The 13,107-nt window shown below is 38.5% G+C and overlaps 1 protein-coding gene across 1 annotated transcript in view; it reads right to left on the bottom strand.

Annotated features, from left to right (window-relative positions):
- The window catches only part of RAPGEF2 (Rap guanine nucleotide exchange factor (GEF) 2), a 234,476-nt gene that overhangs the window by 218,423 nt on the left and 2,946 nt on the right, over positions 1 to 13,107 (bottom strand). Inside the window, exon 2 of the mRNA XM_006867928.1 lies at positions 3,561 to 3,617. Within this exon, the coding sequence (XP_006867990.1) occupies positions 3,561 to 3,617 (57 nt within the window). The remainder of the gene's footprint in view (positions 1 to 3,560; positions 3,618 to 13,107) is intronic.

The raw sequence follows: 13,107 nt of genomic DNA, 5'->3' as shown, positions 1-13,107 counted from the left end.
AAGAGGCACCTGGGTGAATAGGCAGCACCTGGAAACACTTTAGGGAGGGCATTCCTATTGTCCTTGGAACAAACCAGGGAGCCACCCAATTTACCTTGAATGAATTCTCTGAGGGAAGAACTGTGCCTGTTGGAATTTTACAGTCTTGGCTTTTAGGAAAATAATTACATTTATCTGTGTATACCAAGGGCTTCATGTCTGCAATTAATAAAAATAATTTGTTATTAACTGCCAGGTCGTTAGATCTGTTACACTCGGGCCTATAGGGCCTCGAACCTCTGACCAGGCCTTCACGGTCTGCAACATGATATGCAGATGATACAACCTTGCTTGCAGGAAGTGGATTTAAAATACTTACTGATAAAGAGCAAAGCCTTCAGTATGGATTGAACCTTAATTTAAAGAGAAAAAATCCTCACAACTGGGTCAATAAATAACATTGTGATGAACGGAGAGTAGATCAAAATTGTCAAAAACTTAATTTTGATTGAAATCAACCATCAAGAAATCAAATGACATATTTGATTTAGGCAAATCTGCTACACAAACTGTTCAAGGGCCAAGATACGAAGTTGGGGACTAACATGTGCTTGACCCAAGCCATGGTATTTTCATTAGCCTCATATGCTCGTGAAAGTTGGACAATGAATAAGAAAGACCATAGAAGAAGTGATGCATTTGAGTTACAGTGTTGGAGAAGAATATTGAAAGCACCATGAACTGCCAGAAAAACACACAGGTCTGTGTTGGAAAAGTTATAGCCAGAATGCTCCTTGGAGGTAAGGATGGTGAGACTTCATCTGTCCTATTATCAGAAGAGACCAGTCTCTGGAGAAGGACACCATGCTTGATAAAGTGGATGTAACGGAGACATAGCATGAAAAAGGCTGAAAAGTACTGAATGCACAATCACAATGCCTGGCCTCCGATGCTGGTAGAGGCTGTGTAAAATTGAGATGTTGTTAATATCTTACCTAGAAAGACAGCTATGAGGAATATGTATATTACTGCACATAAAGCACTCATTAGAGTATGTAGCACACAGGTGGTGCTCGCTAAATGTTTTCTCTATCACCTCATCATCAGCAACAACACAACCAATACCATGTGTCACAAGAGAGGCCAAAATAATAGAAAGTTGATGCCACTGCCGCTGTTGTTGTAAAGTGCTGTCGAATCTGTTCCAGCTCTTAGCAAATCTATAGATTTTCTGAGAAGCACCTGGTGGGTTTGAACAGCTGACATTGCAACTGACAGTCCAGTGTTTATTCCACAGTGCCACAACAGGACCCCTTCCACCTCTGTGATTTGTATACCCATTCCATTGATAAAATGTTGTTGTTGTTGTTGTTGCTAAGTGACACTGAGTCAGTTCTGAGGAGCAACTAAAAGGTATGAATCTATAGTTTTTAATTGTTCCTAAAAGAACACTCTACATTATTTATGTCTTAACTTGTTCCAGAATCTGTTAAGGGCATTTGCCTCTTTTCACATTATTATTTATATCTTGGTTATATTTACTTCTCTTTTATATTTGATATATTTTCTTTTAAGCTCTAGGCAGATGTCTGCAATTGCCTGCTAAATAGCTTATAGGTGTCATAGTTACATAAATTATAACCTAAGAATCATCCTAGATTCTAACCACCTATATCATCCTCTCAAATCTATAACTGGGTTCTCAATCTGAAGCCCTTAACATCTTTGATTATCAAAAAAGTCCCTAGCTCATCTCCTGGTCTATCCTCAATCCAATCCATCCTTCATATTTCGTTATATTTCAGAAACTGGGTGGGGTTTGGGAAATTTAGACAAGCCATTCCCCTGCTTGGAAACTGGCCACCAACTAAGAAAGTTAAGAAAATAACAACCCATCACAAGGGATGAACATAATTTAGAACTTGATTCAAACAAACTGGGAAAAAAAAAGACACAATTTTGAGAATTTTAATACTGAATAATTATTTTATAAGGTTGATAATAATACTGTGTGTTGTTATTTTTAAGTCTACTTTTTTAAGACACATTATCAAAATAATTGCAAATAAATTGATATAATGTCTGGAATTTACCTCAAAATAATCCATTTAGAAGTGGGAGTGGGGGGAAAGAGAGAAGACACATATTTGATTATCTTTAAATTATCATGACTATGACTTGATAATTTGGGGTGATGAGTTCAAGGAGGTCCATTATACTACTGTCTCTATGTATGTTTACATTTCCCATAGTAAAATGCTATTATGGTGGGGAAAATCTCATTTCCAGTGGCCTGAAGAATGAAGACAAACTTATTTAGTAATATATTACAAACAATTACCACTAGGAGCCTGCCTCCTTTTATGTTGATTTATCACCTTGACCCTCACTTCAGGCCACTGGCACTTCATCAAGCCCTTTCACCTGAGTCCCTGTACATTGCATTTCTTTGCTAAGAAACTCTTGTTAGCAGGGCTTCAAACCAGTTCTTCCAGGTTCAGTCAACCCAGCAAAACCAGAATGGATCAGAATTTGTAAAATGCGGGTGTACTGGAACAATAACTGGATTGGGGAAAAGTATAGGTTGACTCTTTTGGAAAACAAAGAACATGTGCACGTTGTATAACAAACAAATCTCTTTAAAGGAAGATTCAGAAACAGTGGTGCCAAACTCAAAGATGGGGACAAACCACATCACTCTAAAATGTCACTCACTGGAAGCTGGCAATCATCAGGCTCCTGAAAGGGCTCATCTCATACCAGGGCTTCAGCCCATAATTTTTCTTGTGCGGGTTATCATTCCAGTATATCCACATTTTACAAATTCAGGTCTGTTCCAATTTAAGTGCATTAGCGATGACTGAACCAGTTCAAACCAGTTCTAACCCCTACTTCTTAGACCACTGGACGCACCTTTGAGACATAGTTAAAGGGTCATTTCCTTGTGGTTCTTGTGTTCTGTATTTTCAGAGTTATTTTTGTTTGTAACACAACAACTATCTATCAACATTTACTATATACTCCTCACATACCCTCAGAAATCAATTGCTACATTTTTTTTTTTTAAAAAAAGAAGATGCTATGCATCTTGAGATAAATATCAATGTTATTTAAAGAAGACACCATGGCCAAAGAGATGTGAGCAGTTTATAGTCCATGCAAACGTAATTGCTGAACCACAAGTGAGAGTTAAGCTATAGATTTGTTGTTGTTAAGTGCCGTCGAGTCGGTTCCGACCCATAGCGACACTGTACAGGGTTTCCGAGGGTGTAAATCTTTACGGGAGTAGAAAGCCTCATCTTTCTCCTGCGGAGCGGCTGGTAGTTTCGAACCGCTGACCTTAAGGTTCGCAGCCCGATTCGTAACCACTATGCTACCAGAGAGCTCCTTTAAGCTATAGATACAGATGTAAATTTACATATAAATTTAGTAACTTTATGACAGCAAAAACAGTTGAAATGTTCCACATTTCTTTAAGTTCAGCCTGACTCAGCAAACTATTAATAACAGCATTTTGTTATCTTAGGAAATTATTTATTTTATTGCATTACACATTGTACAAAGAGAAAAGAAATACCTACTAGTATAAAACTTCATTTGCTTCGTGTCTTTCATATCTCACAGTTTCACACATTAATCTGCAAAAGAAATAAAGACATGAATTCAACATCCATGTTAAAAGAAAAAACAAAAAACACAAACATTAAAAAGTTTAGACTTTTGAATAAGCCCTGGCATCTAGAATATTAAAATTACTTTATTTGGTTTGTCATAATTACTTGCTAGTCCTCCAGATGAATATTTTCGGTGCCTGTGTTAACAAAACCAAGTTATAAAACACAATCTGGTAAAGAGATGCTAGTAAAGAAAAGATTTAGAAGTCACCTTTGCCATGTTTATTTTATGGAAGTCAAAACTGTGTATATTTCATATTTTGTAAACTGCTTGTAGATAAATTAAGTTACACAGAGAATAAGAAATCTAAAAGTTAGAAAAGAAAACCTATTAATTTTTAAAGAGATAACATCATTCTCAGTCTGCCATTAATATAACTTAACAGTATACGATTTTAGACAAAAGTAAGCTCTTATTAACTCAGTATTTTTATGACTAATGGTTAACTGGAGATTTGCAAGCTTTAAGATTTGTTATTTCAGCTGATTCATCCATGAGCAAAAAAATAAATGTGGAAAACCATGGATAAATGTTAAATATTTAATATTACTTCAGAAGTACCCTCCCTATTAAGCCCAAATAAGGACTTCCAACAGAGAAATGCAAAACACAAAGAATAATAATTCCTTCTTGTGAAGGAACTAGTACACATAAAAGATTCGCTATGAAAATTATTTTAACAGAGCCTCTGTTTCAGTCAGTGAGGTGTCTATTCTTCAATGTATTAAACATGAAATCAGTTCAGAGTCACCCTTCCTTCTGTTGACAAAATCCAATAAAATTACATACCCTTGATATTTCACTTAAAAATACTCTTTTTCCCTGCTATCACCATCCTATTTCAGAGACTCGTACTTGCTCAATTCCTTGCACAAAACTCAGAATATTCCAACTCCAAATAGTAACTCCAAAAGGCAGTGTTAGCTCATGAGACAGAGCAATACACATGACATTATCTTTAACAGACTGACTCAAACCAATCCTTCCCAGGGAATGTTATAGTTACAGTGATAGGTGTAAAAAATAAACAAAGACCAGCTGCCATCAAGGTGGTTCCAATTCATGCAGACTCCATGAACGCCAGAGTAGAGTTCTGGAAGATTTTCCAAAATCAGACTGGCATGCCTTTCTTTTGAGACACCTCTAGAGGAACTCCAACCTTTAGACTGTTGTTGTTGTTGCTATTTTTAAGTGCCAGTGTGTCAGTTCTGACTCAAATCGACCCTATATAGATAGGGTTTCCAAGGAGTGGCTGATGGGTCTGAACCATCAACCTTGTGGTTATCAGTGCAGTGCCTAATCTACAATGTTAGCAGCCAACATATTAACCATTTATACCACCTCTTAAATTGAGTACCAAGCTCTGCCTTGTTTCCTGTTTTACTGGGAAAGAGTCTTTGCCCTACCTTCTGAATTACTTCTAACCCAGCTCTTTTTTACCTTAGTCCCTCCATTTCTTTGCTTTCCTCCTTCACACCTGTATCATCATCTATTTTCCCCTCCCTACTGAACTACTCCCACCAAGATATAAACACATTTTAACACCACCCACAGGGAGGAAGGGGGTACCTCTCTTAATCCCGCATCACCTTCCAGGTATTACTCACATTTTGCTTTTCCATTAAAGTCCTGGTATGGCGCTGAAGGATAATGCGTTGGACCACACAAGTCAGTTTGAACTTCAAGATCAGTGGTTTGAACCCACCAGCCTCAGAAACCCTATACAGGGTCGCTATGGGTCAGAACCAACTCGAGGTCACTTAACAACATATACTCTATCACACCATTCTCTTATTCCCTGTGATTCCCTCCAGTATTTGGTCTCCAGAATTCCAAAGAAAAAATCTAAAATGTATATTGTTACCTATCTTATCTGTCCTAATCTTAATTTCACTTCACAGCAGCAATCCATTATTCTCTTTTCTTTACAACGTTACCTTCTCTTGTCTCCTGGTTTTCCTTTTAACTAGTTGTTTTTCTGAACCATTTGGGTTTCCCAACCCTGATTCCTCTACCTGACTTTTAAATATAATCAGCTCCAGGGACCTCTCCTCAGCACCCCTCTCTCCCCTGTGTCCAAACAACTTCATCTAGTCTTGTGATTTTTTATTTCATCTTAGTCTTGTGATTTTTTATTACATCTATAAATAGGTGAATCTGAAAATGATTTCTCACCATGATATCCACTAGCCCAAGTGCCTGCTCAGCACAGTCACTTAGATGTATAATAGCCACCTCACATTTAAAATGCCCAAATCAGAAGTCAGATGTCGACAAAAAAATCTGCTCTCCCAAAAATTTATATCCAACTGTTAAGGCCAAAAACCTTGGAGGCATCCTTGACTCTTCTCTTTTCTTCATGTCCCATCTCTCTGCCAGTTGTTGTTAGGTGCAATCAAGTTGGTACCAATTCATAGTGAACCTATGCACAACAGAACGAAACACTGCCTGATCATGGGCCAACTTTACAATTGTTGCCACGCTTGAGCCCACTGATGCTGACACTTTGCCAATCCATCTCGCTGGGGGGTCTTCCTCTTTTTCTCTGACCCTCCACCTTACCAAACATAATATCCTTCTCCAGTGACTGGTCCATCCTGACAATATGTCAAAAGTAATAGAGACAAAGTTTGGCTATCTTGGCCTCCAAGGAGCACTCTGGCTACAATTCTTCCAAACTGGATCTATTGGTACTTTTGGCAGCCCATGGCACTTTCAATATTCTCCTCCAACACCTAACTCACAAGCATTAATTCTCCTATGGTCTTCCTTATTCACTGTCCAGCTTTCGCATGCATATGAGGTTACTGAAAACACCATGACTTGGGTCAGGTGCACCTTAGTCTTCAAGCTGACATTTTTTTCAACACTTTAAAAAGGTCTTGTGCAGCAGATTTGCTTAATGCAATACATCATTTGATTTCTTGACTGCTGCTCCCATGAGTGTTGATAGTTGATCCAAGAAGAATGAAGTCCTTGACAACTTCAATATTTTCTCCGTTTATAAGAGTTGTGAGGATTTTTGTTTTCTTTACATTGAGGTGTAATCCATAGCGAAAGCTGTGCTCTTTGATCTTCATCAGTATATGTTTTAAGACCTCTTCACTTTCAGCAGGCAAGGTTGTATCATCTGCATATCACAGGTTGTTAATGAGTCTTCCTCCAATCCTGATACCACGTTTTTCATCATAGAACCCAGCAACTCAGATTATATGCTCAGCATACAGGTTGAATAAGTGTGATGAAAGAATACAAACCTGTCTCACACCTTTCTTAATTTAAAACCATTCAGTGATCCCATGTTCTGTTCAAACAACTGCCTCTTGGTCCAGGTACAAATTCCTCATAAGCACAATTAAGTGTTCCGGAATACTCATACTTAGCAATGTTGTCCATAGCTTGTCATGATCCACACAATCGAAAGCCTTTGCGTAATCAATAAAGCACAGGTAAACATCTTTCTGACATTCTCTGCTTTTAACCAAGGTCCATCGGACATCAGCAATGATATCCCTAATTCCATGGCCTCTTCTGAATCTGGCTTGAACCTTTGGAAGTTTTCCGTCAATATATGCTTGCAGCCGTTTCTGTATTACCTTTAGTAAAAGTTAACTCACATGGGATACATCAAAGATACTGTCTGATGATTTCCACATTCCATTTGGGTCACCTCTCTTTGGAATTTTCACAAATATGGATCTTTTTCAATCAGTTGGCCAGTCAGTTGTCTTCCAAATTTCTTGGCAGAGATCAGTGAGTGCCTCCTGTGCCGCCTCACCTTCTTCAAAGATTTAAATTTATATTCCATCAATTCCTGGTGCCTTGTTCTTTGCCAATTCCTTCAGTGCACCTTGAACTTGCTCCTTCAGTATCATTAGCTCTTGATCATATGCTACCTCTTGAAACGGTTGAACATTAACCATTTCCTTTTGGTCCAGTGACTCTGTATATTACTTCTATCTCCTTTTGACACTTTCTGCATCATTCAATAATTTGCCCAGAGAATCTTTCAACAACAAAAGGTGAGGCTTGAAGTTTTTCTTCAGTTCCCCCAGCCGTCTCCAAAATGTATCCTCCAAAACTGGTCAAGCTCACCATCTCTACTGCCAAGTATGAGCATGAGCCAGTGGACCAAAATACTAATTTTGTACCAGAGATCTTCTCAAACTGCATCAGATCATTTCATACCTCTGTTCCTAATCTTTACTATATTTGTTGTTGTTGTTAAGTGCCATCAAGTCAGTTCCAACTCATAGCTATCCTGAATAGACTTTTGAGGAGCAGCTGGTGAGCTTGAACCACCAACCTTACAGTTCACATGACTTTGCAGTGTGACGCACTGGCCCACAGTACCACACCAGGACTCCACTACTATCTTTGTTTTTGTTGTTGTTAGGTGCCATCGAGTCAGTACTTGACCCATAGCGACCCTATGCACAACAAAAATCCTGGGCCAAACTCACAATATTGCCACACCTGACCCCATTGATACTGCCATTTTGCCAAGAGTATACCTAGTTGATCCAAGAATGAAGTCCTTGACAACTGCTATCTTTAAATGGGGGGAGAGGGAATGAAACCACTATCTTTTGTTGTTGTTGTTAAGTGCCATCGAGTCAGTTCCGACCCATAGCAACCCTCTATAAGGTTTCTGAGGAGCAGCTGGTGAGCTTGAACCACCGACCTTGCAGTTCAAACGGCTTTGCAGTCTGACGCATTAACCCACAGCACCACACCAGGAACCACTATCTTCAGGGGGCAAAAAATCTAACTCCTTAGCCTTGGTTCCAAGGTCATCTATAATTTAGCCCCTTTCTTCCTCTTTTGTTGTTTTAAATATAGCTGAGTCAGTTCTGACTCATAGCAACCCTGTCTAGGGTTTCTGAGGAGTGGCTGGTGAATATGAACCACTGACCTTGCAGTCCAGTGCATCATCCTACAGCTTTGAAGTGCGTCTACTGAACACAAATACTGCAACATCTTTGCTGGGCTGCCTCAGAGATTTCTCATTTTGATACCAAAGCATCCTCACACTCAGATTATGAACTTTTGAATAAAACAACATTGATTCATTTACCTATGCCTTGTGTTCCTCACAAGGAACATAACAGGCTGTGTAACGGCAGGAGGGAAGTATACCTCAGTGCTGTGTCCCTATTGTTTACATGGTTGCCTAGCACATAGCACCTATGGACCTGACCAATACTGTTGTTAAGTGCCATCAAGTTGATTCTGACTCATACCAATCCTGTTTCCGAGAAGTGATAGTGGGTTTGAATCACCGACGATGCGGTTAGCAATTCAGTGCTTATCCTACAGTGCCATACCAGGACTCCTGACCAATATAAGTTGGCTAAATAAATTAATTTAATCTTTGATATAGAAAATGATCTAAATAAACAAAGAACAAAAATGTTTTTTCTTTAAACATTGTTAGGGACAAATTGTTCTTCCCTGAATTCCTAAACAGAATATAAAAAGCCGCACAGTGACCCTATATAGGATTTGAGAGGCTTGTAAATCTTTTCAGGAGCAGAAAGCCTCATCTTTCTTCCTAGGAGGCACGAGTGGGTTTGACCTGCCAACCCCACCGTTAGCAGTCCAGTGTGGATACAATAGCACCACCAGGCTTCTTAGTAACTGGTGTGGCACTGTAAGTTAATGTGCTAGACTGAGAAGTCAGTTTGAACTGCAAGGTCAGAGGTTCAAGCCCACCAGCCGCTCCTCGGAAACCCTACACAGGGTCGCTGTGTGTAAGAACCAACTCGATGGCACTTCACAGCAGCAACAGCAGTTGTTTCCTAACTGTCCAAAGGTACCTTTGATTAGTGCTGTTGTTAAATGCTTTAGACTTGATTCCAACTCATAGTGATATCTACTTTAACTGATCAAAGGCAATTTATTGCTTACAGATGGATGAGTCATAGTAATGCAGAGCTAAAGCTTTCAAAGAAGAGACTGCCTCTTTCCCCTCCCAAAGAAGGGAATTTTGTTTCATGTCCAATATGGAATAAATTGTTGTGCGCCGTCAAGTTGGTTCCAACTCACAGTGACCCTGTATAACGTTTCCGAGAACAGCTGTTGGGGTTGAACTTCCAACCTCATGGTCCAGTGTTTATCCCATAGCACTATTTAATGGAATAAATAAACTTTGAAAATCTTGATTGTTTATATTTTACTTTTTTCCCCCCGAGTAGAGGAACACATTTTATGTGGAAGTCTGACTTGACTGCTCTTATTCCCCGAGGTAGGACTTCTATTTATAAAAGTCAGGGAAAATAACTCATCTAAATGAGATGTATTTTTCCCAGGAATAATAGAATTTTCGAACAATTGGGTTTACTTGTATCTCTTTTTTTCTTATTCATTTAGCTATCCCTGATCTTGTTCAAAAAGAGGACACTTATGTTAGTTTAAACTGATTTTTCTCTATAAATGTGAGATAAGTGACTATTCAATATAAGCAGAATAATATAGACACCTTAAAGGCCCTTCGTGTAAGTGTATACCAATAAAGTTTGAAAATAGATTTCTAAGGTGTAAACAAACTAAATCATATCATTGGGTTAATTATTTCTAGGATAAGCACTGGACTGGTAACCGCAAAGTCAGCAGTTCAAACCCACCAGCTGCTCTGTGACAGACAAGATAGCTATGAGTCTGAAATGACTGAACAGCACACAACACCAACAACAACCACCAAAAATTACCTTTGGAATGGCAGAAAACTGATAAGTTCTGAAGCCGGTTGATACATATACAGGAGCACACTGTTTTATTAAGGTCAGCAGTCTAAACTCACCAGCCATTCCTTGGAGACTCTATACATGGTCACTATGGGTCAGAATCGACTCGACAGCCCTTAACAAGAAAAACAATTGTATAATTGGAGTCTTGTTGTGGTGCTGTACGATAAGCACAAGATTGCTACACCAAGGTCCGCAGTTCAAATCCACCAGCTAACTCTTTGGAAACAATATACATAGTCGCTATAAGTTGGAACTGACTCATCGGCACTTAATAACAACATTGTTTAATTATGACTTTTGTACTTTTGAAATTTTACTTAAGAAAATTCAACGTCTTTCTATTGCATACAACTCTTATTATCTAAATACTTTTAAAGTGTATTACAGACATAAATGATGTAATATTTAAACATGTGAAGCTTTATATACACACATGGAAATGTGACGATTGTACTGAGGATTATTACATGTGTTTATATTTAAGTATTAACTATATTCTATTAAAGGAGACCCTTGGTAATGGTTATTTTTCCCCTAAGGAAATCTGTCATCAAAAGAGTGGTTATTTATAACACAAAAAATATAAGTTACACATTTTGAAAATTATTTTTGCTTTAATTTGAGCCATCTTCTACAATCCCAATGGTTTTGCCCTTTCTAATGAAACTTTACTCAATTTTTAAACACTTAACCTGCAATTTACTTTAATTTAAATGATTTTCATTAAAAATTTAATTTTAGAAGTACTCAATCCTCTTGACACTTTTTTCAATTAACATCTAAATATAAAATTGGCATGCTTACAAATTAATTAGTGTTTAAAGAGTAAAGGGAAAATATCCCTTTCATAATTAACAACTATTGGCATCTCAACTAGTTGGATGAAACAAACCCTTCATAAACAAAGCCTTATTATTATGTTCTACTTTTTGTTTACATGTACTCCATTCTTAACTCCTTTATTTTCTGTTCAACTTTAGGTAAAATTCACTGGATTACATTAGATATTTAGTCCTTTTTAATATGAAACCCAGATAACCATAAAGTTTCTATATCACAGTACAATAAAAGTGGTAAGATTTTTATATGAGCAGACACACATAAAAATCTTATTACAAACTGTTTCCTAGAAAGCATCAGTCTACTTATTACAATAAATATATTCCATACAAATAACCTGTTGTTGTTGTTGCTGTTAAGTGCCACTGAGTGAGTAGGTTCTGGCTCACAGTGAACCTACACAGGGTTTGCATGGAGTGGCTAGTGAGTTTGTACTGCTGACTTTGCGGTCGTATTCCAGTGCTTATCCTACAGTGCCACACAAGGACTACACACAAATACCAGTTGTTGTTAACTATAGTCGAGTCTGTTATGACTCATAGTGACTCCATATAGGGTTTCTGAGTAGCAGCTGGTGGATTTGAACTATAGATTTTGTGGTTAGCAGTCCAGTGCTTATCCTACAGTGCCACACCTGGACTCCAAGAACATACTAAAATAATAATCCTACTCATTCTTTAAATAGTTAAAACATTTCAGTTTCTAATGCATCAGAGTGTTGAGTAGTACAGTTTTATTTTCCATGTCCCTCTGGTGATCTACTCCATAAGATTACAGTCACTGAAAACTCTAAGGCACAGTAGTGATGATGGTGGTTATATGTCACCGAGTTGGTTCTGACTCATAGTGACCCTGTATAAGGTTTCCAAAGCTGTAAATCTTTACAAGAGCAGAAGCCTCATCTTTCTCCGGAGGAGAGGCTGGTAGATTTGATTTGCTGACCTTGTAGTAAGCAGTCCAGCTCACTATCCACTACGCTACCAGGGCACCCTTAAGGCACAGTTGTTGCTAGATGCCATCAAGTCGGTCCAACCCATAGAGACCCTACGTACAAAACAATGAAATACTGCCCAATTCTGCACCATCCCCACCCTGGAAACATGTGGAATTGGAATCTGTGCAATAGCTTTAGTTATTTTTGGTTTTGGTATATTCACCAAGTAATATTTATTCCTTTGTGTTTGAATATGTGCACGTGTGTACAAGGTAACTACTATGGCAGAAATGTCAAAAATGGATTGTTGTTAGTTACTAGGAATGTGGGGGGTGGGGTGAGGGAGGGAGGGGAAGGTGGAGCACAGGGTAGGGAATAGACACAGGATAGTGTGGGTGCTAGGAAGGGGGGCAATAAACAAGAAGGGGGAGGGGAATGGAAGCTATATGCACACCAATATTTACAGCAGCACTATTTACAATAGCAAAAACATGGAGACAGCCTAAGTGCCCATCAACTGAAGAATAGATAAAACAAACTGTGATACATACACACAATGGAATATTGTGCTACCTTTAAGAATAACAAGGAATTTACAAGCCACAGCATAACATGGATGAATCTTGAGGACATTATGTTGAGTGAAATTAGTCAGTCACAAAAGGAGAAATACTACACAGGACCACTACTGTAAAAGACTAAGAAAAAGAACCCATACTAAAGGAGGGGGCGATTCTTTGCTGGTTACTGGGATGTGGGCGGTAGGGTGAGGGGAGGGAAGGAAAGGTGGAGCATAGGGTAGGAAATAGTTTGGGTGCTAGGGATAGTTTGGGTGCTGGGATAGTTTGGGGGCTAGGGAGGGGGGCAATACACAAGAAGGCGGAGGGGAATGGAAGAACAAAATGGACGGGAAAACAATTAGTGAGGTTT

This window comes from Chrysochloris asiatica, unplaced genomic scaffold (assembly GCF_000296735.1).
Source record: "Chrysochloris asiatica unplaced genomic scaffold, ChrAsi1.0 scaffold00112, whole genome shotgun sequence".
NCBI classification, from domain to species: Eukaryota; Metazoa; Chordata; class Mammalia; order Afrosoricida; family Chrysochloridae; genus Chrysochloris; species Chrysochloris asiatica.
This window is presented reverse-complemented; position numbering and strand designations above follow the sequence as displayed.